Source organism: Podarcis erhardii (genome assembly GCF_964252035.2).
Source record: "Podarcis erhardii genome assembly, chromosome: 3".
Classification (NCBI taxonomy): Eukaryota; Metazoa; Chordata; class Lepidosauria; order Squamata; family Lacertidae; genus Podarcis; species Podarcis erhardii.
In genome coordinates this window covers 84,734,043-84,761,710 of record NC_138507.1, presented here as the reverse complement: position 1 = coordinate 84,761,710, position 27,668 = coordinate 84,734,043, and the positions used below count along the sequence as shown (strand labels likewise).

At 42.0% G+C, this 27,668-nt stretch overlaps 1 protein-coding gene and 1 long non-coding RNA gene across 4 annotated transcripts in view; one reads left to right on the top strand and one right to left on the bottom strand.

The window, feature by feature from the left end:
* Window positions 1-420: 420 nt before the first annotated feature.
* On the bottom strand, window positions 421-15,508 carry LOC309338747. Its single transcript, XR_014155034.1, has 4 exons — window positions 15,407-15,508; window positions 2,360-2,467; window positions 1,331-1,426; window positions 421-740 (listed from the first exon to the last, which is right to left on the bottom strand). It is a non-coding gene; the product is annotated as an uncharacterized lncRNA (long non-coding RNA).
* MRPS18A (mitochondrial ribosomal protein S18A) overlaps window positions 15,424-27,668 on the top strand; it is a 31,800-nt gene continuing 19,555 nt past the window's right edge. The window contains exons 1-3 of one of the 3 annotated variants that reach the window (XM_081856100.1): window positions 15,424-15,538; window positions 18,764-18,795; window positions 23,202-23,306. In XM_081856100.1, coding sequence (XP_081712226.1) covers window positions 15,439-15,538; window positions 18,764-18,795; window positions 23,202-23,306 — 237 coding nt within the window. In that variant the 5' untranslated portion in view covers window positions 15,424-15,438. Of the gene's footprint in view, window positions 15,674-16,382; window positions 16,411-18,763; window positions 18,796-23,201; window positions 23,307-27,668 lie in introns of those variants that run through there. The other 2 variants (XM_081856098.1, XM_081856099.1) reach the window with 2 other exon arrangements.

Sequence of the window (27,668 nt, the reverse complement as noted above, 5' to 3'; positions counted from 1 at the left end):
TGTGATGGGAAGAGCAGCGGAAACAGCTCCAAAAGCTTAAAATCACTATTCCCCCCCAAAAAAGCTCAAGAACTTTGTGTGTTTCAGGAATTTTACTTTTTGAAATATGACAACCCCACCTAAGGAGAAACATCACAAACAAAATGAAGATGCAAACTGGACCTTCTACTACACGTTTTGCATTTGCTAATGTGTACATGGAACTATAAATCTACATATTTGCAAAACTATGGAGAGAGAGAGAGAAGTGAAGTGAAGTGAATATTTTCGTGCTGTGCATGTTTCTGTGTGTATGCATACCCCTTTTGTGCTGTGTGTACGTATGTATATATATATATGCATAATTACATTGTGCATGTGTGTGTTTCTGTTTCTAATAGGCTTTTTGTTTAACCAGAGGAGAGGAAGAGGAAATCCGCATGTAATGAATCTGTTTATTTTATAGAGCTCCCCTAGAGAAGGACGGTGGAGCAAGAGTTATGCAAAGCTCTGGTGGTGGCGAGACAGCTGCTGGGAAAGGCATATCTGGTTTTCATTTCCATTAGTAAGTGGAAGTGGCTACATAAGGCAAGACCTTGTAAATTCCCTGCTGGGAGAGTAGCCCACTTGTGTGGACCTGTCAGACTTCATCTTGGCCATTAGTTCTGAGCAAATGAGTCTTCTTGCTCTGAGTAATCATAGCTTCATTCTCCTGCATGGTTTGGACCTGTTCCTGGTCACTGCAGCTCGCGCCTTTACATCTCTTCAAAGTAGTTTTTATGTTACTACATAACAAAAATAGTGCAGGAACCATCATTAAGTGATGCTGAGCTCTGTTGTGGATTGAAGCCAAAACCATTAAAAATCTTCTAATTATGTGTTGGGCTTCATGAATGATAATGCTGTACTATCCCTGGCAAACCACAGATATGCATATACTAGGGCAAAGTTTGCACAAAATGCATATACTATCGAAAATAACACACAAAATGCATTACATTATTCATTTCCACAGCTTTTTATGGGCCTTGATCGTAGCTAAAAAGGAGCAGTGATTTGGTGCCCCGGTAGTTGTTACTAGAACCATGCTTCACCCCCCCCCCCTCAAAAAAAAAATCCCCTACAAGATTACAGAAATTATTTCCCCTCAAATTAGTGGAAGAAACAAAGGATGTCTCCTGAAACATAAAAGCCAAGAATGCATTGGCATAAAATTTGAAAATAGGACGTGGTGCTCAAAGCAGGTAGCCTTGTCCCAAATTCTGGAGGATAATTCTGTGTCCTTTTTCTCACAAGACAAATGAGGACCTCACATGTTCTGCTGAGCCAGCATGTTCTCAAATACACTCACATCTCAAAGCTGCTAGTCTCAAAGGAAGTTTGATGAGGGGAAATCCATACAAAGTTCTCAAATGCAAGGAGCAGATTCTGGCTGGAAACCTCTTTCCTAGTGAAGTGTTTAGGAAGAAAGTATTCAACTGAAACAGGAACTTGTGTTTTAAAACATGATGAACAGCACAATCCATTGCATGTATATTCAGTAAGTACGATTAAGTTAAATGGGGCTTATTACTAGGTAAGTGTGCACAGGATTGCAGTCTAAGAGATTTCACAAGGCTCTACCGTTCCTTGAAAAGAATCCAGGAAAGTATATATTAGGGGTTTTTTGTATATATGTGCTAAATAGTTCAGAGTCTACAGAGGAGGGTGTTAACTTCCTTTCATGGAAGCAATTTCAAGTAACACTAGAGACAAATAATAGATTTTAAATGGTCCAACGGGATATTTAATTGTATAGAATATAAAAGCCAGGCTGCCTGTGCCATCCCACATCATAGGAATCTTTGCACTTTCCAATGAGCTGGAGCAAAGCATAGGCTTCTCTTATCAGAGATGAGGAGATCAACAGCCAAGTTTTTTTAAGTCTCAACGTCACTAATTTTAAAAGTTGCCACTCTGTCTGGCTCTCCCTTCCTTGATCTCCCAATAATCAACCCCATTCTGTTTTGCTTTGCTTTAAAAAATAAATAAATTTAAATTTTACTGTAAGGGTTCTGCCAAAATTTTGTAAAGGATTCCAACACTATAAAAACTTTGAGAACCACTGCATTGGTTCATGGGTAAACTTAGGCCATTATTCAGCCCCTTATCTGCTGTACAGAGGTGATAATATTTTATCTCGCAGAGTTGTTGCAAAAGATTACATAAATTGATGGTCCAAGTCTACAGAAACAGATCCTTACAAACTATCAATAGCAAAAAATATTGAGAAGGTTAAGTAGGACTTTACAAACTGGATTTCATCAATCCATATGGTAGCTTATCATGCCATTTTACGAATGGGGAACTAAGGCTGAGAGAAAGTGATGTTAAGTCAGACCTTTTGGCATTTGTTCCTACAGCTCCTTTGCCATGGAATACATCTTTTCTGCAGCTTCTTACCCGTCCTAGGCCATCTCTTGCAAATGCTTTTTGGTGCTAGGAATGCCTGCAGAAAAATTGCTTCCTGAAAGAGCTTTCCTTTCCTAAAACCATTTCATCTCTGTTGTTAATGATACAGATGCTAGAAGGACACTCAAGAGAAAAGGCCACTGCTAAAACACCACTTTCAAACTCTCCAAGCATTTCCTTACAACCACTTCACTTCTAGCTTTTGTTTAGAATCTCAGTGACATGAACACAAAAAACTGAGTGGCCAACAAGAGTCTAAGTCTTAGACATATGTTCTTGCCCCCATTTCACAAGCCATGCACGAACTCAGAGCAAGCTCATAATAATAATAATAAACTATGACGGCTGTGCATCTCTCCACCTACGTAAGCTTCAGCATCATGCTGATAGAGCCGCCCAGAGGTTGTTTATCTAACCTGTCCTCTTTTAAGAAAACTTTCCCAAGCTTGTTACTCTCTACTATGGCCAATTAACTTGGGAAAAAGCAGAAGAAATAAACAGTTATCAGACTGTTGCATTTGAGGGCCCCTGCGGACGTACTTTTTATCGAGCATTCATCATGGCCTGTGCTCACGTAATCAGGGCAGTTATATGCAATCACAATTCCAACACCGTTGGCACCTGCAAAAGTTTTCGGTTGGTCGTAATACTTCGTTTGCAGTAGGTGCATGTCCTTTTCATACCACTAATGTCCCAGGGGGTGGGGAGTGTTGTCCCACTTCTGCTGTGCACAAGAGTAGCCCTCCAGATGGCAATAATATGGTTACACTGGGGACTTCGGGGGATAAGCTCAGGGTCTCAGAACCTGGAGCAGACAATCCTTTAGATGCCCTGATCCAAAATCTTTTATCATCTTTAAAAGTTAATGATCAGCACTTTGAACTATGCCCAGAAATGAACCAGAAGTCATTGTGGCTCTTTTAATGAGACTTGCAAGCTTCCAAGGTCTAGTTCGTATCAGCATCCTGACTGCCACACTATGGGCCTGCCACACCTCAGAAGTAGCTGCACATAGAGCACACTGCAGTCATCCAGTCTTGATGTAACTAAGACGTGTGTAGCCCCAACCAGACTGGACCACTCCAGGAATAGACACACTGACGTACCAGCCTAAGCTGGACAAAGTCACTCCTTAGCCACCACCTGAGCATCAAGGAATGAGGAGGCAGGATCCAGGAATACCTCACAAGTGCAAACCTGAGTCTTCAAGCAAGTGTTAACCCATCCAAGATGCGTTGGTTTCCTCTTTCCATATCAGCAGTCCTGAAATTTGGGCACTTTCAGACAACCTGTTTATTGAGCATTCATCCTAGTTTGTTTCTGAGGTTAGGCAACATTGCACCAAGAAAGGGCCGGTATGTGATTGAATCCTACTGTAAAATAGTAATAGTCTAGCAGCCCCCATTGTCTTTTCTGGGTTAAATTTCAATTTATTAACATCCATCCAGGACATTACTACTTTCAGACAATGGCTCAGAACATTTACATGAACCAGATACCCTATGCCAGAGAAAGCAGGAAGAGTGGAAATGAGAAATGAGTTAGACAGGTGTAAAATGAGATAAACTGTGGTGGAGCAGTCCCCCGAGACTTAGAACCAGCAATAAACTTTGCTACGGGTCTCCAAGATCTGGGTTAAAAGATGACTATCCTTCCCTAGGATAGTCAATATTTCAAACATATTCTCATGAAACTTTGCTGGGAGATTAAACCCACCTGACTAAAAGGCGTATGATTTCTTGAGCAGAGAACAACCAAAGAGTGCTGTATTTCACAGCAGTTCCCACCTCTCACAGGCCACAGGTCTCTGAGTAATGAAAATGTCTCCATCACAGTATCAACAAACATTCATTGGGAAATGTGTAATGCAGAGCAAAGGGTACACACATTGATTAGAAATGAAGTAAACTGGCTTGGATGACATAACTGTCAACATGAACCTTCACCTAAAATTTCTAATCCAACCAATTTGAATCTTTGTTTAAATCTCACATCCACCCATTAAGATTTTATAAAATCAAAAACATCAATATTTTTCTTCCAATTTTCTCTTTACTCAGTGCTTTATCCTTCCAGAGGTCACCCAAAAGTCACCTGCTCTGGCCAATTTAGAAGGATCAGAATAACATTGGGGAATTAATATCGGATCTTTTCCAAGCTGGCAACTATCAGTAACTGCCTGAAAACTTGAATCAAACTCTGTAAAGTGTGCAAAGGGAAGGCTCTTGGAGAAAACATCAGTAAAAAGATGTGCAATCGGTGAAGACACCCAAAACAGTTAAGCGAAAATTGTACATTGATTTCAGAAACTGGAAAGAGATCCAATTGGCCTGTTTTTGTTATTATTTGTTACTCAGTTTGCCAAATAATGTATACTGGTTTTCTTTTTTCAAAGAAACTAATAAATAAAATATTGTTGCTTCTTCCAGGCTTGAAAGGAAGGAAAAAGAAATTGATAATTCATTAGCAAGACAAGATGGTGAAAGGAGAAAAGGGAGAACGCAAATTCTATTGGGCTTGGCCATAAGCCACACACAAAGCACAAAGAACTGGATAGAAGATTAAAGCCATCCAGCTGAAGCAGTCATAAGAAGGCCTAAAGAAGATCATCGTGATGGTACTCACTGAAAAGTTGGGGGGGGGGGGACCCAGAGAGGGTCAGATTGGTCTTCCAGGCTACAACAGCGGAAGTTGGGATAAGGGAAAGTCATACCCTGAGCAATCCTAGTCCAGGGATGAAGCTTGTTGGAGGAACTGCAGAGCTTCCCTAAACCTCCTTCATGAAGCATGACTGAGAGAAGGCTGATTTCCTTACCCAACTCCTTAAGGAAATTGTACTTCTTGAATCCAGTCCCTATCTGTGGGGAAATGGCTTTCTGAGCTCATTTTCCCCAGGGAGCTTTTCCAAACTGTCTCAAACTAAGAATTAGTCTAAGAATTAGTTCCCATGGTAATATATCACCTATATTTCCTCAGGTGAAGACGTGCTGAGCCAGACCTGTCCTCAGGTTTCAGGCCCATTTTCCCTCTCTTGCCCACTCACACCAAGAATTCAATATTTTTAAATGCCTGTTTTCAGCTGTCATTTACTGATACTTTTAATGTTGGGTTTTTGTAAAACACTTATTCTGACACTTATTACAAGCCATATATAATTGTTAAATAAGCAGATAAAAATAAGAAAATTTCCCAATGCTTAGTGGCAATCTTCATTTGAATGTCGATTTTTTTTCCCTTTTCCCTCCTTCCAAATATTCTGTTTTCATAGAGGAAGGACAGTTGAGGAACCGAGTTTTGTTGGCTGAAGGGATAGTGGTGAAGAATAGTGCTGAGGGGCTGCAAATGCCAGTTCTGGGCTTGCATATGAATGTAGGCATAGGGCTATGTCCTCCTGAGGAAAATGTGCTGCTACACAGTGAGAAGGAAATGAGATTTGTAGTAAGGCAGAAACTGTTGAAGGGAAAGGGGAGGTGACGGGAGGTTTCAGAGAGTTAAGGAATGTCTCAAAATAAAGGCAAGTACTAGCACAGTTGCTTTCTATTTAGGAGCAAATATCAGATATATTTAACTGCAGGATACTCTTGTTAGCTATCTGGCGTACCAAGTACACAAATAATTGCAATGCCAAAAATCATAATTGCTAAGATAGCTGCCAAAAAGCAAAAGAACTGAAAACTGAACCATTCCTGCCACCGTCCTACCCCACGCAAGTGGCCAGTGCAATAGCATTAAATCTGCACCAGTAAATGAGGTAAGCACAAAAGGAATAAGCAGAGGAAAGTGCAAAATAAGGAAGGTATACCTAATATACAGTGGTACCTCGGGTTACATACATTTCAGGTTACATACACTTCAGGTTACAGACTCCCCTAACCCAGAAATATTACCTCAGGTTAAGAACTTTGCTTCATGATGAGAACAGAAATCATGCAGCGGCGACAGCAGGAGGCCCCATTAGCTAAAGTGATTCTTCAGGTTAAGCACAGTTTCAGGTTAAGAACGGACCTCCGGAACGAATTAAGTACTTAACCCGATGTACCACTGTATTCACAATCCATAAATTAATACTTTGTGGGAAATGTGAATAAATGAAACAACGTAACAACCATTATTTTATTTGATATTTGTGAACTTCATTTAAAGTGTCCAATTATTTTGGTTTAAGTTGCTGTTTGTTTTAACACCTCTTTCACAATGCAAAGGAAAGGACATGTGCTAGCCCCCGAGGGAAGGAACTGTTTAATTTTGGATTTCTTTGCTTTCAAATGTTTGCTTTCTTAACCTTATTCTTTAAATCTTCACTTACTTTTCCTTTATTGAACAAATGTTGTAGTAGAATAAATCATTTTAGACTAGAATGTTGTTGCAAAATACATTTCAATTAATTTCCCCACTGGATTTGACTTGTTTACACTTAGCCTGAAGGAAATCTAATAAAATTATGACTTGGTTGTTTTACTATGAAAAATAGCCATGTCCACTGGGAAAACCAAGAAACCTTAGCGATATAAACATGTTGTTTTCAGTCCACTTTTTCATCTTGAGGCCAGTTCCCCCTTTTCCCTATTCAGTGTGCCATCATCCTCTGTTATTCATATTTTCCCACCGTTATGCCTTTTTGTGGGCTTTAAGGTCTTATCCTAAATCAAAGTGGCAGCAAAGATTCCCATTATATATTCTAAATGCATCATTTCCAGGAGAATGTTCTAATGGTCCATCTGGGCAAAACTACATATGCTGATTCCACCATGTGCCTTTAAATGCTGGCTGTTGCTTCACCTTTGCAAAGAAGTATCAGGAAGGTACAATTTCGAGCGAGAGGCAGGAAGCAGGAGGAGGACACTCCCTTCCCTCTCCCAGCACTTTCCTCATCCAACTTTAGCCTCATTGCACAAGCTGCTTTTTCCCAGCAAGGGTTCACGATCCATGCTTACAAAGGAAATATACCCGAGTGGGTGAGCACCTACTCCCATGCTGATAACATAATCTGATGACAATGAAATGTCATCAAGAACTCTACCTCCAAATCAGAATTCAAGGGTAATCTCCCAGATTGCATGCTGCTGAGTTTCCCCATGACCACAGAGGAGCAATCATTTTTTATGGGCATCACCAACCAACCGCCTCGCACATATGCACACACCTCCTCTGGCACACACAGAGGACTTGGGGAAGTGAGAAGTCTCCCACATTGCACTGGGCTTGGAGGAGGCAGGAGCAGCAGGGATGTCTCTGTTTCTGCCTGCTCCACCCCTTAAAAGGGCACAAGACATCAGCCCCCAAGTTCCCTAGCATGCAGAGGATTCAGGAGGAGGTCTCATATTGTGGTGGACTGTGCAACAGATGTCAGCTCTTTCAGACGTCTTCTGAAAACTGTATAGTTTAGACAGGGCTTCACAACAGGAATTTATCTTTTACGCAACCAGTATTTCCTGATTTTTTGAATTATGCTTTAATGGATGCCTTTTTTATTATATTTTACGTGATGTGTCCCGCCTTTATATGCTGTTATCAAAAGTGTGGATTATAAATATTCCAGTAAGTAAAGAGACAGGTGGAAACACCTCCGAAGCTCAGCAGGAATTGAGAGATCCCCACCTATCCCCCAAGTTCACGCCAGAGAACTCAAAAGGGAGCTATTCTGCCTGTCCTAAAGGTGTGCATGAGACCTGCAAATTCTCTCCAATTTGCAAAATCGTGAAGGAAGTGGGGATCTGCATGCTGCTCAGTATTCTTGTCAGGGCAGGTGCAGTTGATAGAAGCAGTTGCCACTGGCAATCAGATTTGTCAAGGCTTTTCAATGCAGGGAATAGCCAGAAAGTTGGTTTAGGATTATAGCCTATGTCTTCCAGTTTCATTCTGTGAGAGGCTGTAGATCTAACTATAATGTGGGTGGGTTTTTTGCTCCAAGGTATCTCCCAGTGCCACAAAGAATTAATAGTTATGACTTCAAAAATGTAGACTATAATAATCCAGCAGCCAACTTGCTGCTGAAATTTCCTGAGGTTTCTTAAATCTGGGAGGACTGTTTAATAAAAATAGCACTGAGTCTGACCTGTAGTGCCCCCTCTGGAAAGAAGAAGAAAATGTCCTGTGGGGAGCAAACCTGAATAGGGCATTACTGTGTGGGAACTGGATGACCTAATAGGTTTTTCCATCTCCTTTCTCTAGTTATTTAATTAGGAATTGTCTAAAACGCTACCAGCCCACCAGTGAAATAGATCTGCAGTTTGGATGGAGGTACCCTGCAAGGCAGACACATGCCATTCATTAGCATTGGCAGGCCACGGACAGGGAGGGGAATGGGAGCCTGAACATTTTGTCTGTGACTGGAAGCAGGCAGGCATAACACGAAGTGACGAACAAGGAAAAGAGTAAGTCAGATGGAGAGAAAGCCCCTTTTCTTGAATATTCAAATCACAGTAATAATCGCTCCACTTTCCGTCTTCCAAAACAGGAGCCTGCCTACTCTATAATACCGGGGGGCGGGGGGCGTATTGCAAGCAAGTGCTGCCTGTTTCCTTCAAGACACAGCCCCTATTTCCAAAGTTTCAGTTTCAGTTTGGCTTATAAAGCTAAAAATTGACCATCGTATATCAAGTGTCACATGAACCATGGTCAACCCTCACGTTGAAATACAGTGGTGCCTCGCAAGACGAAATTAATTTGTTCCGCGAGTCTCTTCGTCTTGCGGTTTTTTCGTCTTGCGAAGCACAGCCATTAGCGGCTTAGCGGATTAGTGCTATTAGCGGCTTAGTGGCTTAGAAAAAGGGGGGGGAGGGAAAAAACTTGCAAGAACTCGCAAGACGTTTCATCTTGCGAAGCAAGCCCATAGGGAAATTTGTCTTGCAAAGCACCTCAAAAAACGGAAAACTCTTTCGTCAAGCGAGTTTTTCGTCTTGCGAGGCATTCGTCTTGCGGGGCACCACTGTATCTTTGAACCATCTACAGTGGTACCTCGGGTTAAGAACTTAATTCGTTCTGGGGGTCCGTTCTTAACCTGAAACTGTTCTTAACCTGAGGTACCACTTTAGCTAATGGGGCCTCCCGCTGCCACTGTGCGATTTCTGTTCTCATCCTAAAGCAAAGTTCTTAACCCGAGGTACTATTTCTGGGTTAGCGAAGTCTGTAACCTGAAGCATCTGTAACCTGAAGCGTCTGTAACCCGAGGTACCACTGTATTCTGCAGTGGTCCGAGGGCCTCACTGCCCTTCTTACATTTGAAACCATTCTTTGTGTGGATGTATCAAAGGTTATTATATTTTTAATGAGAGGGTATCTTTCCTTTTTCTCTCTCTCCATCTCTCATATTCTCTTTATTCTTTTTTATTTAAATTTATTTAAAAATCAATAATAAAAATTCCCTTATGTCAAACTCTCCAAAGTGTAAAAGTGAGTGTAGCCATTTCTGAAAAACACTTTTTGGGGGGCGGGGCGGCTACAAAAACTCTTTGGCAGCACATAATCGCAGCAGCGAACCCACAAGAGCGGTCAGCCAAAAGAGAGCACAAAATCAAAGCAAATGAGGCACAAGAGGCCTTGGTGGATACAAAAACTATTTTGGCATCACAGTGGGGGAGCAATCAAGAAAAAATGTAATTTTTTTGAAACTTTTTTAAAAATTGGGGTGCTCTTGAGGATCTACAAAAAAAACCTTTTGACATCATAGCATCACATCAAGGGAAACAAAGGACTTGCTAAAAATAATTTTAAAAATTAATTATTTTGAGAAATGACACATTTTGGAGGGGTCCTGGGGAAGCACCACAAAACCTATGGGGGGGTCATATGCAGCCCATGGAACATGGGTTGTTCACCCCTTCTGTAGAGAGATGAACACTCTTTTCTTGCAACTCACAAGTAGTTTCTAGCATTATTTTTCTCCCCTTTCTCCTTCAACGAAAAACTTTTGGACTAAATCTTATAATCCTTCCAAATACAGAAGAACAGGGAAGAATCAAAGATATGGTTGGCCTGCAAAAAATATTAAGGCTTTCTGTTCAAGCTGGCACACAATTTGTAGCCTTGGGATTGAATTAGCTACACTTAACAATCACGACAGAAAATACTGTCCTATCAGATAAGGAAAGAAAACATGAGAAACAAATGTTCAGGCTGTTCTCTGATTCCAATTTGCTTTGAGAACAGTTAATTTGCATTAAATCAGGTGGCATTACATAAGATATGGATCTAGATTAATTAATGCATCTTTAGGAGGGAAATGTTATTTATGTATAAAAGAAAAGAAATTACATTTTTGCATAGACTAGCCTGACAGGTTGCCACTTGCCTGGTCACCTCTGGAAAGTATGAATTGCCACTAGATGTCATTTAATCAAGAAGATTGGTGCTATTTTTTGGATTAGATCACAGGCCAATTTAGTTCATTGTCCTTTCTCCAAAGTGCCCAGCAAAGAATACTTCAGAGGAAACTTTACATTGCTCGAGTACAGTATTTGTAATATATGGACCTACCTTTGGTCCAAAGTCCTTCATGCTGGCTCACTAACAAGAGTTTAAACAATCTAGATTATTTCATTTCGGTGGATTGGTCATACTTAATGACAGAATAACTGCAACTAAATAAAAACATTTAGCAACATAGATAGTAAGTGACTGTGAGGAGCTGGAAGGAAAGGAATGCACTGACATTTTGGTTGTGGACAGAAAGCTGAAAACTGTCCAACAGTCAGATGGCATTTTCTGGTGTGTACATTTATCCCACATTTCCGTTTCATAAACTGGTTTTTGTATTGTTTTAAAAACCTGTTTGACTAGGGCAAAAGGAACATGTGTTCAAATGGAGCATGAGGCCCTTTCTCAAACAGCTTTCAGCTATGTCAAAAACTGCTTTTTGTCTTCTTGTCCATGGCAGTCCACTGAGATAAAGATGCATTTGCCTTCTGTTCAAATATTTAATTTCATGATTTTCTGAGATGAAGGCTAGACCCTGAAGAATAGCCATTTTAATACTTCACACAGATAACTTTTTTAAAGTACAGTGGTAGCTTGGGTTACAAACGCTTCGGGTTACAAACACTTCGGGTTACAAACTCCAATAACCCGGAAGTAGTACCTCGGGTTGAGAACTCTGCCCCAGGATGAGAACAGAAATTGTGCACCAACAGTGCGCCGGCAGGAGTAAGCCCCGTTAGCAAAAGCGCGCCTCAGGTTAAGAACGGTTTCGGGTTAAGAACGGACCTCCAGAACAAATTGAGTTCATAACCTGAGTGTCAGGGAACTGCCATCGGAGCCAGAGGGAGAGAGAGGGCTCCAGAGGGATTCCGGAAAGCAACCCAGGATTGGGAGAAGCAGCCCATCTTCTGGGGAAGGAAATCAGCGTAGCACCAGTGGAGAAGGGGGGCAGATGGGGGAATCGGCGAGGCGGTCCCATGACTCCTCGCCGGGGACCAGCGGTTAGAGCACGGGTCCTCCGCTGCCCACACCCTCCTTGCGCAGAAAGCTTCCAAGCAGGGAGAGTAGGCGGAGACTAGGCGTCAAAGAGCTTCTTTGCTGGAAGAAGTTCAAGAAACGCCCACTGACGGATTCTGCCAGCGATTGAGACAGCCACTCGTGGCAGTCCGGACGGAAAAGGTTCACTCAGGCAACCCAGCCAGGTGTGGCGCCAGTTTACGCACGAGCAACCCCTAGAACCATTACACTGAGGTACCACTGTATTACAAAAGACAAAATAGAAGCAATGATCTGCTAGGTCCCAGATGCACTTCTAGTAGATGCATGGGGTGGGGGGTGTGTGTCCAGTGCTGATCTGCGTGTCTCCTATGAGCTGATTCCTCCTGTCGGAAAAGGTGGGGAGGTCCAGTTTTCAGGACTAGTGTCATACAGCTGAGGTAGGGGTTGGGGGAAAGAAGAAAGTCACAGCATGGCACGGATGGGCTAAGTAGGGTGGATCCTGCAGCTGTGCTGAGATCAGGTGCTCTTCACAGCCTCCTGTCTTCCACCCACAGCTGCCATGACAGCTACAGCTGCATGCCTCACCAACTCCGCAGCAGGAAGGGGTCAAACTTGTCTGCACCATCCAGAGCAATCTCACTGCAGTTGGTGAGCAGCAGCAGCAAACCTGCTTCACTGCAGGCCCCTTTCTCTACAAGGATAGCAGCAGTGGAAGATGCCACCACTGCCACTGCAGTAGCCACAGCAGTGGCACTTCCCTGTGCTATAGAGTAGCAACATCTACACTTCGGAACTTCCTGCCTATTGACATCAGGTCATCACCTTCTCTGTAGTCTTTTTGGCGCCTGCTTGGAACATTTTTGTTTAGGCAAGGTGGCGCTGTGGTCTAAGCCACTGAGCCTCTTGGGCTTGCCAATCGAGGGTCAGCGGTTTGAATCCCCGCGACAGGGTGAGCTCCCGTTGCTTGGTCCCAGCTCCTGCCAACCCAACAGTTCGAAAGCATGCCAAAAGTGCAAGTAAATAAATAGGTACTGCTCTAGCAGGAAGGTAAATGGTGTTTCCATGCACTGCTCTGGTTTCGTCAGAAGCGGCTTAGTCATGCTGGCCACATGACCCGGAAAAACTGTCACGGACAAACACTGGCTCCCTCAGCCTTTAAAAGCGAGATGAACTCCACAACCCCAGAGTCGTCTGCGACTGGTCTTAACTGTCAGGAGTCCTTTACCTATACCTTTTATACAGACATGTATTAATCTCTTTTTAGTTTACTGATTTTGTTTTAAAATGTTCTTCATTATTTGTTTTTAACTGTTTTCCTGATGATTTAATATTTCTTGTAAACTGCTTGCAGGTTTTGTTACAATCAAGTGGTGCATACATTTTGCTAAATAAACATGTATGTTCCAAGTAACAGCCTGTAAAAGGTTAGTGGTTGACAGTTCAATGAACTGTGTGTTTGTATATGAATTTATGACAGTTCAGGGAACTCTGTATGAGTTCAATGGGACTTACTTCCTGCACTTAAGAGAAATTACACCGCAGCCTAAAAGGGTAAATGCCACAAGGTTGTTGCGGTAACGTCCGTGCAACATGAAACAAGTTCACTTGAGATACTTCATTCACAAATAGCAATGCAAATAACATTGCACTCGTATTTTTCTACAAGGTTAGCTATTTCAGAGTGTCATTTCTTATGTGATTCATTAATTTATGAATCACTTCCCATAAAACACCCCAGGATGATTTACAATAAAATCATCTGCAATAAAAACATTTTTAAAAATACAATAAAGAAAAAGGCTGGGATAAAAATCTTCTTTAAAGTCTTGTTGGAAGAGGAAGGTCTTCAATGAGCACCAAAAAGATAAAAGAGACAGCATCGGTCTGATGTGAAGCAAAAGGGAGTCCCAAAGGGCAGGTGCCACCACACTGAAGGCCTGATTCGTACATCATAGAGCTCTTGTTGTGGCAATACCTATAAGAAGCTACAGCTCAGTTGGATATACAATGGCTGAAACAATATTTTAGGTATTCTCTTCCCAGGTTGCCCAGGGCTTTGCACACCCCTACCAACCCCCTGAATGCAGCAAAGTAGCTAACCAGCACAACTCAGATATTAGCTTTTTTTGACGTTGAACTTCAGACCATATTTTGTGCTCTCCTCTTTAAAAGGTTCTTTAATTTCTCCTCACTTTCTGCCATCAAGGTTGTGTCATCTGCACATCTGTGGTTTTTCATATTTCTTCCGGCAATCTTAAATCTGGCTTGGGATTCATCCAGCCCAGCCTTTCGCATGATGAATTCTGCATATAAGTTAAATAAACCAATCAGTTGTTCCATATCCAGTTCTAACTGTAGCTTCTTGTCCCACATAGAGATTTCTCAGGAGACAGATTAGGTGATCAGGCACTCTCATTTCTTTAAGAACTTGCCATAGTTTGCTGTGGTCGACACAGTCAAAGGCTTTTGCATAGTCAATGAAGCAGAAGTAGATGTTTTCTGGAACTCTCTAGCTTTCTCCATAATCTAGCACATGTTTGCAATTTTGGTCTCTGGTTCCTCTGCCGCTTCAAAATCCAGCTTGCACTTCTGGGAGTTCTTGGTCCACATACTGCTTAAGCCTACCTTGTAGAATTTTAAGCATAACCTTGCTAGCATGTGAAATGAGTGCAATTGTGCAATAGTTGGAGCATTCTTTGGCACTGCCATTCTTTGGGATTGGGGTGTAGACTGATCCTTCACAGATCACTGCCTTGCCGTGGCGAAGGGACTTGAATAACTCAGAGAAGCTATGAGCCAAGCTATGCAGGGCCACCCAAGACGGACAGGTTATAGTGGAGAGTTTTGACCAAACATGATCCACCTGGAGGAGGAACGGGCAAGCCACTCCAGTATCCCTGCCAAGAAAACTCCATGGACAAAAACAGCAGGCATATTAAAGCACTAGAAACCAGTATTAAAAACAGCTTATATAGCTCAGTGTATAAAATGACTTTTTTTAAATCGGAAGAAAAATGCCAACCTAGCAGTTCGAAAGCACATCCAAGTGCAAGTAGATAAATAGGTACTGCTCCAGCGGGAAGGTAAACGGCGTTTCCGTGCGCTGCTCTGGTTCGTCGGAAGCGGCTTAGTCATGCTGGCCACATGACCCGGAAGCTGTATGGCGGCTCCCTCAGCCAATAAAGCGAGATAAGCGTCGCAACCCCAGAGTCGGCCACGACTGGACCTAATGGTCAGGGGTCCCTTTACTTTTACCCTTTAACCTAAATTACAGCTGACAATGTCGGGTTTTTTCACAAGAAAAGCAATTACATTTATTACTAAAAGACAAAAGGAAAAATGAAGTTTCAAATCTGCCATAACAGCCAATAACAAGTGTGTACCAGGCGGGGCGCAAGCATATCCCATCCTCGCGCCCCGGCCGGCCTCCCTCGCTTTGGATACCAAAATGGCGGCACTTCAACGCCTTTCGCTTTTTCCCGCCACAGGAGGCGGGGCGGGCGAGGAAGAAAACGGCCTCCCCCCCCCCTCCCCCGCGCGCTCTCGCGGCAGCCAATGAAACCTGGAAGCGGAAGCCGTCGGAGGGCTGCCAAGATGGCTGCGTCCATGTCGCTACTCTCCGGCTGCAGGCGGCTGGTGTCTGGGTTCTTGTGGGGAGGCTGGGCTCGCGCCCCGTCTCGCGGATTGAGGCAGGGTGAGTGCCAACGGCTCCTGCTCTCTCTCTCTCCCGGCTGCAGCGGGGAGGGGAGCCGAGGGGCTGAGGCAGGGAGACGGCGAGAGAGGCGCCTTCCCGTCAGCTCCTGGATGGCCGGAGCCGGCTCGTTTTCCGGTAACCGCCGAGGAGGGGAAGAGTGAACAACTTGCGCCGCGGTGTTTCCCCCATCCGCATCCCCCATCCCTCTCGCTCAAGTCGGGGCTACGAGGCCGGCTGAGAGTACAATAACACGACAATAATAAAGGACTGTTACTTGGTTAGTCATCCTTTCGGAGGAGGTGGCCACGGTCCCTTGCCAGGTAGCAGGCGCTAAGGCTTGAAAGGGCAGCTCCTTCGGGGAAGCCTCCTTTGGACGTGGAAGGGGCAGAGTGAGGATCCACCTGTACCGTGCCGCTCTGTGCATGTTTGTTTGGAAGTAAGCCCCGCTTAAGTTCATAGAGTAAGAGTTGGAAGAGGGACCACGAGGGTCATCTAGTCCAGCCCCCTGCCATGCATGAATCTTGCCCAACCTGGGGCTCGAACCCGCAACCCTGAGATTAAGGGTCTAATGATCTGGGTCTTACTCCCAGGTGGGTGCATTAGATGGCAGCTTTAGTCAAGCATCCTGTTTTTAGTTTATCAACTCGGAATCCTTTCAGAGTCCCAAAATTCTAGTTTGCTGTTCAGAATTCTTATGTCCTGCACCCCTCATCTTTATCACAAGCACCAGTGACCCCAGGTAGATCATTTGTTAGTCTATTGTTTCCCCTTTTTGTATCATTTTCTGCTCTTTGCTTTGGGGGGTTGGGAAAACCATTATTCTTCACTCCAGGTTTCATTTCAGGCTTATTCACCAGTTATGCCAAATACAGGTACAAACTGTCTACACATCTACAGGTATTTGTGTGAAAAAATGTACACTTGTTGATTTCTATAGTTCAGCTATTGTGTATGCAAGACTGTATGCTTCTTGTATACAGATTGCATATTTGTTGATTGTAGTGTGTATAGTACAGTGGTGCCTCGCAAGACGAAAAGAATCCGTTCCGCGATTCTCTTCGTCTAGCGGTTTTTTCGTCTTGCGAAGCAAGCCCATTGACGGCTTAGCAGATTAGCGCTATTAACGGCTTTTAGCAGCTTATCATCTTAGCGGATAAGCGGCTTAGCGGCTTAGAAAAAGGGGGGGAGGGGGAAAAAGTCGGAAAAACTCGCAAGACATTTCGTCTTGCGAAGCAAGCCCATAGGGAAATTCATTTTGCAAAGCGCCTCCAAAATGGAAAACCCTTTCGTCTAGCGGGTTTTTCGTCTTGCGAGGCATTCGTCTTGCGGGGCACCACTGTATAATCCTCTCTGCCTAGGATGAGACAGAGGCAAGGGAGTCCCATTCTTCGCTGCTATGGGGCAGTTGCTGATGGTGCAATCAGAACTCTGTCTCTAGTTGGGGCAACAGCTAAACAGAAGCAAAATAATCCTTCTCCAGCACATGGTATCTCTCAGGAACTTGTTGGTTGCAGCAGGAACTATTACTATGTTGCACTGAGCAACACTGAATTCTTGTGTTCAAGAGTGCCAAGAGTCCTGTAAAAGAATAAAAGGCATATGAGAATTCTGTCACTTCTGTTAATCCTGGTTACCTGGTAGTAGTGTTTTCTAGCCTTGAATGAGAAATTTAGAGCCAGAGGTATGGTGGATTTGAGGGTGGGCTCCAGCATTTATTTTTATGGTGGGTCTATAAATGTAATGTAATACAAAACTGTCTATTTGGTTAAAAGTGTACACCTTTTCTTTAAAAAAAAGGAAAATAAAACAAGTGAGATAAAAGCAGCCTTGACCCTTACTTTTTGGCAATTAGCCTGGAAAAGTTGAAAGAATAATGAACTTGTTTTTCCCCCTGGTTAATAAGCAACCACACCTGCCAGATGATCTGGGAATCTCAAAAGCAAGACTTAAAGGCAATAGCTCTCCCAACACCAGAATTATTTGTCCCAGCTTCTGGTATTCAGTTGATTATTGCTTCTAAACCTGGAGGTTCTGTTTTAATATTGTGGCTATACTTAAAACCTGCATGACAAGCAACAGATTCCAAAAGGCCCTGAACAACCCAGCACTGTGAGGATGCAGTGGTTATGGAAAAGACCTGTTGCATTGCTGACATCACATCTACCATGCAGGCTCAAATATGAGCACTCAGTTAGTGTTCAGTCAGATTCCCAGTGAATCACTTCCTGCTTGCACTATAGATACCTTCCTATTTGATTCAGTGTCCTCAACTCCCCAGAACCTTAACAAGTTGACATGGATCTGCTCAGCAGAAAATGGCACTTAGGTGTGATTGTGTCAGCTCCTGGCCCAAGTCATCTCTACTTTCCACAGAGTGACCAAAGCATTGACAGGAAAGTCAGTTATGCCAACAGAAAATACAGAAGCATTCTTGAGAATTATGTTTATTTCATTAACCTTTTGGAGTGGGTCACCAACTCCCTCATCCCTGCAGAGGGGAGTAGCTACTGTGAGTGAACCTTGATAGGAAGTGGTCCAAGCAAGACCAGGAAAGTTAGAATAAAAAGGTTAGGAAAAGCTAGGATATCTAGCAGTCAAGAGCACATGAACCATATTCGAAAAAGGCTCCAACTCTAGTATTAGGTTGCTTTTAGCTTACTTGTCAGGGAGTATTTAGGGAGTTATGCAGTAGAAGGTCCTCTGAAAGGAAGAGGTAAGGCCCTCTGATATTCGAGAGAGCACAAATACTAATGCTGTCTCTGTGGCCCAAAGCCTTACAGAAGGACAACAGGGCTAGGCTGCTTTTTGCCATAAGCAGTTCTGAAATGGTTCCTGGTGAGAAGTTATAATGCATATGAAAATGTTATTTCAATAATCTGTAAAACAAGGCAGAATAATCCCTCAATACAGGCTAGCATTATTTTTTATTGCACCATCCTTAAGAGTTAATAAGGTTTTCTGTAGTTTTGGGGAGCAGTATTAGGGAGATGATTTTATGACGGCAGACAGTAAAAACAATTACTTCATGTCATCTGTCTCTACCTGCACTAAGTGAAATACCTCTATCTCAGTTTTGGTGAAATGCTTATTTGCTGTCAGTGTCATAGCAGTTTTTTAACAGCATTCCTCTCAGTGTTTAATAGGCACAATTTCTGTACTGAACAAGAATTCATATAATTGTATTTGAATGAATCTGACATCCTGTCTTTTTTTCTGTACCTGCAGTTGTAGAAACTACTGAAGGAAACACCACTATTGTAAGTACAATAACTGACTTATTTTCTAAGTCTCAAATCCTTGTCTTTGTAACGCAGCAACTGTGTTTGTACAGAAAAATGCAATTGAATAATTTCCATCATGTAACCAATGTAAGTTTAGGCCTCTTTACTTGAATACAGTGATTATCCTGAAGAGAGTGAACCTGAACCCTGAACCCTATTCAAAATTTTCTAGTGCCCATTGCATCAGTGAAAGAAATTTATGAGAAATTAGAGGTATATGCAGAGGTTAGGAATGCCTGCATTATGCATACTCAAAAGAGCCTAAAGTTACCATAACAGTACGTGGAAGCTGCTGCTTCAGCTTTTGACTTCATGGTGCAGGAAGAAGTCATGCCACAGTGGCTCCCACACCATGAAGTAATATGAAAAAGGTTTAAGAAATCTCTCCATTCATTGATATTTTTGAAACTTTTCTTTTTATTCTGAATGGAAATTAAGCACTCACAATATAGTGTCTATATGTGCCCATATAAGTCTTACTGTGCTTTAATTTATTGGAATTTCCTTTAATTTTTTTCCCAAAGAGACAAGTAGCACCCGACTTGAATATCAACCAAATGTGCTATGAATAAAAGCCAAAAAGTAGGAGTTTAGTTTAATAAGCACAGTGGCATCGAATTTTTAATTCTGAAAGCTATATGAGACTATAAATAGGGTATTCACTAGGCTGAGCCTTACTGCTTAATAAACACTGTCTTAGAAGAGTAAACAAGTGTGTTAGAAGGCCTACCATAGTGACTATTAGTAGGAGAAATATTAATAACAAAAGCAACAGCCTTGTACCCAGCATTGCTCAGGAATTGTAACAAATGAACAAACAAATTAGTGTAGCTTTGAAAGTTTTAGTCCATTATGTTGATTCAAAATGGCATTCAGTTGTATCCAAACACAGGTGAAAACCTGCTTCTTGATTTCAGGAACCTTAATGCAAAAATTGGTTAGGATACCTTCAGAGGTGTACAAATGCATAGCAAACAAATAGACAACTATCCAAAATATGTAGTAGATTATCAAGTTGTATTTTACTTCTCCACAAAAATGTGCCCAAAGCTCAAAAATTACTTACGTACTAGTGCTGTGGCCTCTCTTCCTAGTCGCCTCTTCTATTTCATTTCTTCATCTGGTCTCATCCCAGATCTCCTTCCGAAAGTTAAATACCAGGTTATCCCTACAGTGATTATATTGCCCAAAGTATGTTATCTCTATAGATTATTTTTACTCCTCTGGCAGTATATATTATCCGGTTGGAATTTGAATGGTCCACCAGATGTTTGTCATGATTAGGCCCCAAGAAAGCAATGGAATGGAGCTTGGTTTGGTTCCATTGCTTTCAAGGGACTAAGTCAGAACAAATGTTTGCTGAATTGTGGCTTTTATTATTAAATATAAAGATACTAATAGGAAAATACAGGCTTCTAGCGTTAGCATACCACAGCCTTGAGAGTTCTTTAGGCATCAGGAAAACCTCCTTTTATTTTCCCAGACACTTACAGATTTTTAAATCTCAGTCTGCTGCTTTTCATTAGTGTTTTGATTTTTTTTAATGCTGATTTGTACTTTAGGTTTTTATTGATTCTTTTCTACAAATCACAGAATCTTTTTCTGGTGAAGGGCAATGTATAAAATTCTTCACAAGTAAATTAGTGGAGGAATGCTAGTTGAACTTGGAAATTTTAGGTTAATCCTAGCCCATGAGAATTCCTCAAACAAGTGAAAGTGGGAGGAATAACTTATGAAACTCTGCCTGTGATAATACAGCCAAGAAAAACCTAATCATTAGCTTTCCAGAATATCTTTGTAAGTTACAAGCAGAAATTAGACAGCCTTAAGTATCTGTATACTTTGAGGTTTTGGGTGGGAGACATTTCCCTACATTCTCTGTCAGTAAACAGAAGGAATGAATTTCCCCACTTGAGGTGCACTTGGGGGAAAACACATCTTAAAATGTTTATGATATTATGATAATACTGCTTCATATGCTGACATCATTCCTGGGTATAGGGAGGTTTTCTAACAGAGACATCTTCTCTGGGAAGAAACGGAGACCTCACAGCACTACAGAATAAAAATGCATCATGTGGTGCTTTGGGTGTTGGATTTTTGCTTAAAATGCAATGTTCTCTGCAAGCAAAGGTTATTTTGGGAGAAGGCAAGCAAAAACACTCTAGATATGAAGAATTCCCAAGACTGCTATAATTGATAGACCATCAATATTCAGTACTAAATGGTGAAGATTTCCCTAGCATCCTCAAGAATAATGAGGGATAGTTCACTAAAAATCCCCATCTGTGCTTTGATGAAGGGTGAATGTTCTCATGGGGAAAAGAATACTCCGCGATGTTAAAGATGTAGCACAGATGAAATTAAATATGCTCAAAAAGTGAGGTCATTCGTTTGATTTTAATTTTCTCTTGATTTTATAAGTGTGATCTGAATATGCTTTCTGGAACATTTTGCTTTTCTCTTTAGCATCATAAATGTCTGGTTGGGGGAATAAATAAAGCCGAAATCTTGGGGGAGAAAGGTGCATGTACCTCTAGCCAGCACTTAGTGAAGCTCTGTGAAGATACTCATGGTGGGGGCATGAACATTAGCTTTGATCTTTGGGCCTTTCCAGAATAACTCATGTTACATTTTGAGTGGTGTAATAAAACATTTTGCTATCTGAATTGCTAGGCTGTTTTTGAGCCAGGTGATGTTAATATACATCTTTAATACACTTCTTGTGTACTACTAACCATGTTAAATCAATTTGGTGTACTTGTGACCCAGCTATATTCATTTCAAAATAATAAGTTACAGTAAAAGGATACAGGTTTTAACATCTCCAAAAAAGAATTATTCTGTTCCTTCACTGTAAATGATTTCAAGATGGCCATCCTTCTATAGAAGACTGAATTTGTTTGAGTATTGTTGATTCCCAAACTATGTACTTTTTTTGCTTTAAACATAGATATAAACAAGCTTTAGATTTATCATTACAAAAAATGACAGTTAACACGAGGAAATATTCCAAAAGGTGCTGTGGAAGAAAGACTTGCTCTGGTGTCACAGGTTTCAAGCTTTACCGTTCTCATTCAAAGAGACTCTAGAAAGAGTTGCAAATGGAAAATATTGAGATGTAACTGTCAGGCTAGTATCTAAAAGCCCATTTTTAAAGCATCTTCTGATATTTCTTTTGCCATAGATTGATGCAGCTCTCTGAATCGTTTCACATAATATACATGCTGCTCTTCAAATCTGTGTAGATTTCTGTTGTGTGAATAATGATCTTATAGGAAAAACATTTAGTCGTGTTTCTTCCCTGACTGAAGGAGGAACGTCTATTCTGTCCCCCGCCCCAAATCACAATTATGTGAAACAAATAGCATATACCATTTAGTGCTTTTACTGGTTGAGAATACTACCATAAATTGTGAATATGAATAATGGCTTTATATCATAGCATGTAAACATCAATAGTAAAGCCTGAACATTTACAAAATTGGCCATTTGGAATATGTATAGCCTACCCAAGTTTGTAGCTGTCAGGCCTACTGCATCTAAATTGGGTTTTCTTCAGGATAGTTTTAAATTGATGAGTTCTGACTGCAGCTGAATACTTACAGAAGAACTCCCTGGTTCTGGCTGTATCAGATGAGAGAGGTCTGGGGTTGGTTGGTTTTTAAAAACTTGCCGGGGTCTGCTTAAAGAAAAGGAATACATGAGCTGCTTGGCAGGAAATGCTTCTTGTCAGATAGGCTAAGTTGTTAAATACTTCCCCAAGGGAAATGCTATCAATTTCATCAGTTTGAGCAATTTAAAGCTAAATTCAGACCACACTTTAGGAAAGTGTGCTGTGGAGAACCACCCCAGTTTTTATAAACATTCCTGCAGTTTTGACCAATGGAAGAAGTGTCTCTGTCCTGCAGCCGATTTTTTAAAAAGAGTCTACTCCAGGCTTATGCAACTTAAGAGCCCATGTTTGTTGATATCCTCAAAGTGGCAATTTCAAAAGTATGTCTTATTATTCATGGCCAGGGAGGTGCAGTTTGTGTCTTTTAGAGGGAGCCATGCCCATTTATGAATTTATTGCTACACAGTAAATTGGAATCTTCCTTGTAAGTAGTTGACTAATATTCTTGAGTTTGTTAACATTTGCAAAAGTGCTGAAATCTCGTGTGTGTGTGCTTGCTTAAACTACGCTCTCTGCTGCGTTTGTCATCAAGTCCATTCTTTGTCGTATTCTGGATTGCCCTTAGCTAATACCAGTTAACCCTTTCCTTAAGTTTCCTTAAGTTTTTTTGGGGGGTGGGGGTGCACTTGTTGGAAATTAAGTAGTACAATATATATTGGAAGTCTGAAATCTAAATCTTCCCCTCCATCTTCCCTCTCTTTGCTAGATTGAAGGTAAAATGCTGGAAGTTGAGGAAGCCCCGACTCCTCCAAATCCTTCTGGTCAATGTCCTATCTGTCGCTGGAACCTAAAGCACAAGTATTCTTACGAGGTGAGTACAGCTTCAGGACCCGTAGTGTATTTTCAAGGCTTAAAAATAGCATGTAGCTACCAGATACTACTATATGTTACTCACTCAACTCTCCTGTTTCTTAGCGGAATAAATTACTCTTCGGAGTGGTTCAGAGGCTATAGGCTCCTGAGGGACTTTCCCTGGACCCTTTGGAGGCCCACTATGACATATTTATTGAGGCAATTTGAGGGTGAAATTGCTTGGCTCTGTAGCAATCTTGATGCCATAGTTAGTGCAGAACTGTGTGAGATGTCCAACACCACGTCTAGCCAAGTTTTATGAGATCAGTTTCAGTTGATGTGGCCTGAGAGTGTTGACAAGGTGCTTAGAACTGTTTGTCCAACCACATGTTCTCTCAATCCCTGGTTGTTCATGTTTAATAAAATCTATGTGACAAAGCATGACTGGGTGGATCCAAGTGTGGTGAATGCGATGTTACACAGTGGTGGTGCCTTCTGCTGGCTTGAAAGAGGTGGTGGGACACTTGCTCATTTATTTATTTTTTAACACCCAGACTCACTCATTTAGGATTGTTACTGACCAGTTGCTTTTCTTGGGAAGATGGGTGAGAGGGTCATGGCAGAGCAGCTGCGGGCATTCTGGATGAAACATTATCTAGACTAGGGTGGTCCATCAGGTATCTCTAGGTCTTTTTTTGGTAGCCCACAGCAACACTTAACCCTCCCCTCACAAGCCTTTGCACTGCTTTCTGAAAGCTGGATAAGTTAGGAACTGTGCTTTGGGAAGGAGATAGGAAGGCTCTAGGACCCTGCCAGAGCCTCACACCTCCTTCCCAAAGCCTGTGCCTCGCTTAGCCAGCTTTGGGAAGGCAATGAGAGGGCTTAGGGGGACATCAAATTTTGGCTTCGCTCGCCCACCCCCCAAGCAGTGTGCGGCCCACAGGTACTTTGTCAAAGTACTCTTGCGGCCCACTTGGTATGCAAAATTGGGCTGCCCTGATCTAGACCAATCTAATTCTTGGTTCAGTCCCTGGTTTGGCATCAAACCGGCCTTGGTTACGCTGATAGATGACCTTTATTGGGAGAAGGACAAGGGAAGTGTGACCTTGCTAATTCTACTTCATATCCCAGTGGCTTTTGGTACCATCAACCCTGTTCAGTCTGCTGTTCATAATATAGATAAAACTGGTATTCCACGTCCTTCCATGCCATTCACATACCAGTGGGACACTTGTTTTCCTAATTTGCAGCTATGCACACTTAAGTAGCTGTCATTGCTATGTTTGCACATCACCTTTCCACCAGTACTTTAACCAATACTGGCTTGGAGTATAATAGACATAATACAAAAGGAGAGAAAAATAAGCAAATGAAAGTACCATTGAATATGAGCAACAATGTTTGCACTCTCAAAAGTTGCTTTTCCAAAGGTTATTCCAAGTCTGGAATAGACAAGGGGCAGGCAATACCATGTTGGAAATGGAAAGGAAGAGAACCAGACAAGAGCACACCATTAAAGATAAGGAAGCCATAGCTGCAGAATAAGCTAATGTCAATTGGATTAATAGACTAGAGACAGAAATGCATCTGGAGGAAAATAAATGGTTTGTGAATGGCTGGCTGGCTCACTAATAAAGAGGGGAAACAAGAAAAATAAGGAATTGAAAAGGAGAGATAAACAATTTAGTGGTGATGACCTTGTTAATGAGCTTTCAAGAAAGCAGGTAAGGAAACAGTAGAGACATGGAGTTAATTAGCAGGTCTGGAATACATGAATCCCAAGGGGTTTTGCTAAGATACTGCTCCACTGAGTCATTTTTAGAAACTCAAAGGGCTGAGGAGGCTTGTGTGGAAATAATGGAAAATGACAGGCCAAAATCAAAAGTTTAGGAAGTGATCATGACATTTGCCACATTGAAAGTGTTAAGGCCAGGCACTATATGACCTTAAACACATGGCTTAATGTCACATGTATTTTGTTTTAAGCTCAAATAGTAGTTGTATGGAGTTATGTCAGCACTGGGGCTGTTGGGGGTGGGGAAAATTTACCCTCTTCTTCCCCTGTCATAGGCCCAACAAAAATAGCTTCTCTGAAGCTGCTATTTGCTTTTGAGAAGCTCAGATCAAGTGTATTATCTCGAAGAACATAATGTTAAATGAACAGATAATTCAAAGCAATTGTAAAGCAAAGTACACAAACATCACTGCAGAGCAGCTGATCTGATATTGTAGGCCATAGTTAGTTCCAAAAAATTCTTTGCCTCCTACTGCACTTACAGGTTAGTAAGACAAAAATAAGGGAGAAGTGTCTGTCCTAAGAGAACCCATTATTTTTTATGTCTGTGCATTCTGATAATACAAGGCATTCCCTTAAAACAAGAGACATCTGGCAGGCCTGTTTTTTACCCAGTACTGTCAAGCTATTTTTTGGCATCCACTCTTATTAAGAACGGTATACAGTTCTTAACTCATCCTCACAACAATCCTGTAAGGCACTTTTAGGCTGCGATAATGAATTGGCCAAGGTTGTCTGGTGAGCTTCATCTCATGTCCAGACACATAACTCCTGTCTATTTTGTCAAATCGGCCTGCCTTACATGGAAAAATAATATTAGGGAAGGTGATCTTCTTGTCTTTAATAATTAATATAGGCTTGAACAATAGAAGATGGCTGTGTCATTGCTAAGGGTGACTGAGAGGATCCCAAAGTAACCATCAGTCTGCTGAGTTGACAACTAGGGTATATTAGGAAGCATTGTTGATTGACCCTCAACAACTGCTGAACCTCCTTTGCTGGCCAAACATTTTTTCAGAAGTTTTGTAATACTCTATTTGTACTGATTAAGGCAGCAGTTACTCTGAAGATTTAGTATTGGAACCAGGCTTTCATGTTGAGTGTGCTGCTTTATGGAAGTGAGTCGTGAGCAACTTACAACTATTGGGAGCGGCAGTTCAATGCCTTCCACATGCGCTACAGCAGGGGAATATGGGGTGTCACATGACAGGACAGAATTCCAGACAAAGATGTGCTCGCCCAAGCCCACACGTTCATATTCCCGTCTCGGCAACATATACGTTGGCTTGGTCATGTCCACAGAATGGAAGATGGCAGGATCCACAAGGACGTGTCTCTACAAGGAGCTGGCTTCAGGCACTAAGCGCATTGGCAGACCAACACAAAGATGTCTGCAAATGTGACTTAAAGGCTGGCAACATCAACCCTGCCATGTGGGAATCCCTTTCAGGTGACTGCAGTGCCAGGAGAAAGGCAGTCAAATTGTGTATCCATAGCAGTGACCAGAGGAGGAATGACCACTGGGAGGAGTGCAGAGAGAAGAAACGCCATGGTGTATCTGCAATAGCACAACTGGACGCCTTCATCTCCCCCACCTGCAACAAAACATGTCTCTCTCACATTGGTCTCTACAGCCACAGCAGGCTCTGCAACCTTCCAACAGCTTGACCTCACTCCCAAAGGCGCACTCCTCCATTGTCTCCTAAGACAGACAGATGCCAACAACAGTATAGGATCTCTTATAGCTGAATTTTCAGTAGATTCCATCTTAGCATGGAATACCAGCTCTTGCCCATGTTAATTAATGCTGCTGAATCCTCAAAGATTATGGCTTTAAACATAATTCTTTTTGTAAAATCCTAAATACCTAACTGGTTATGTATAGAAAAGTTTTTGTGTTTGCATCTGTCGTGTGTGTTCCTCCTGTTAGTTTCCCATTCAGGGGCTAGATTGTATTTGGACCAAACTTCACAGGGTGACAAATAGTATTTCCTCTACTTTCTGGGCTAAGGCATAAAGACTTGCTGCTTCTGCAGACATATGCCGTGATTCAGTAATATGTTTTTTGTTCAAAGTATTATCCTTTCCACTGAGGAGTCTCTATCGATTACTGCCTTTTAATAAATCAGCCAGCCATGTCAAGGTTGATGTTCCATCCAGAAGTTCTTGGGTGGGGAAAGTGCTCTGCTGTACTTGCCTGAGCTGAACAGGGACAAGCCCACTGTAGTCGTGTTGCTTCCAAGGAGTTGCAAATTCTCATCCTGATGCTGCAAACCATAGGAGAAGAGATTGCTCTTGTGCTGTGGTCCTGTTTGCATGTTTCCCACAGGCATCTGGTTGGCCACTGTGAAAACAGGATGATGTACACCACCTTGAGCTCCTTGGAGGAAAAGGTGGTATATAAATGTAATGTAAAAAGGGGGGGGGTCTTCCTATGTTCTCATGTTGGCAAGCAGCTGGTCCCCAAGCCAAACCTTCATAGAGATCTGCAGAGATGTGACCTCCTAGTCTCACTCTTGAGTGCACTGCCAGACTCCTCTCCAGTTCATAGCATGTGCGGAGCAGGGTTAGTTTTAAGCTGATGGT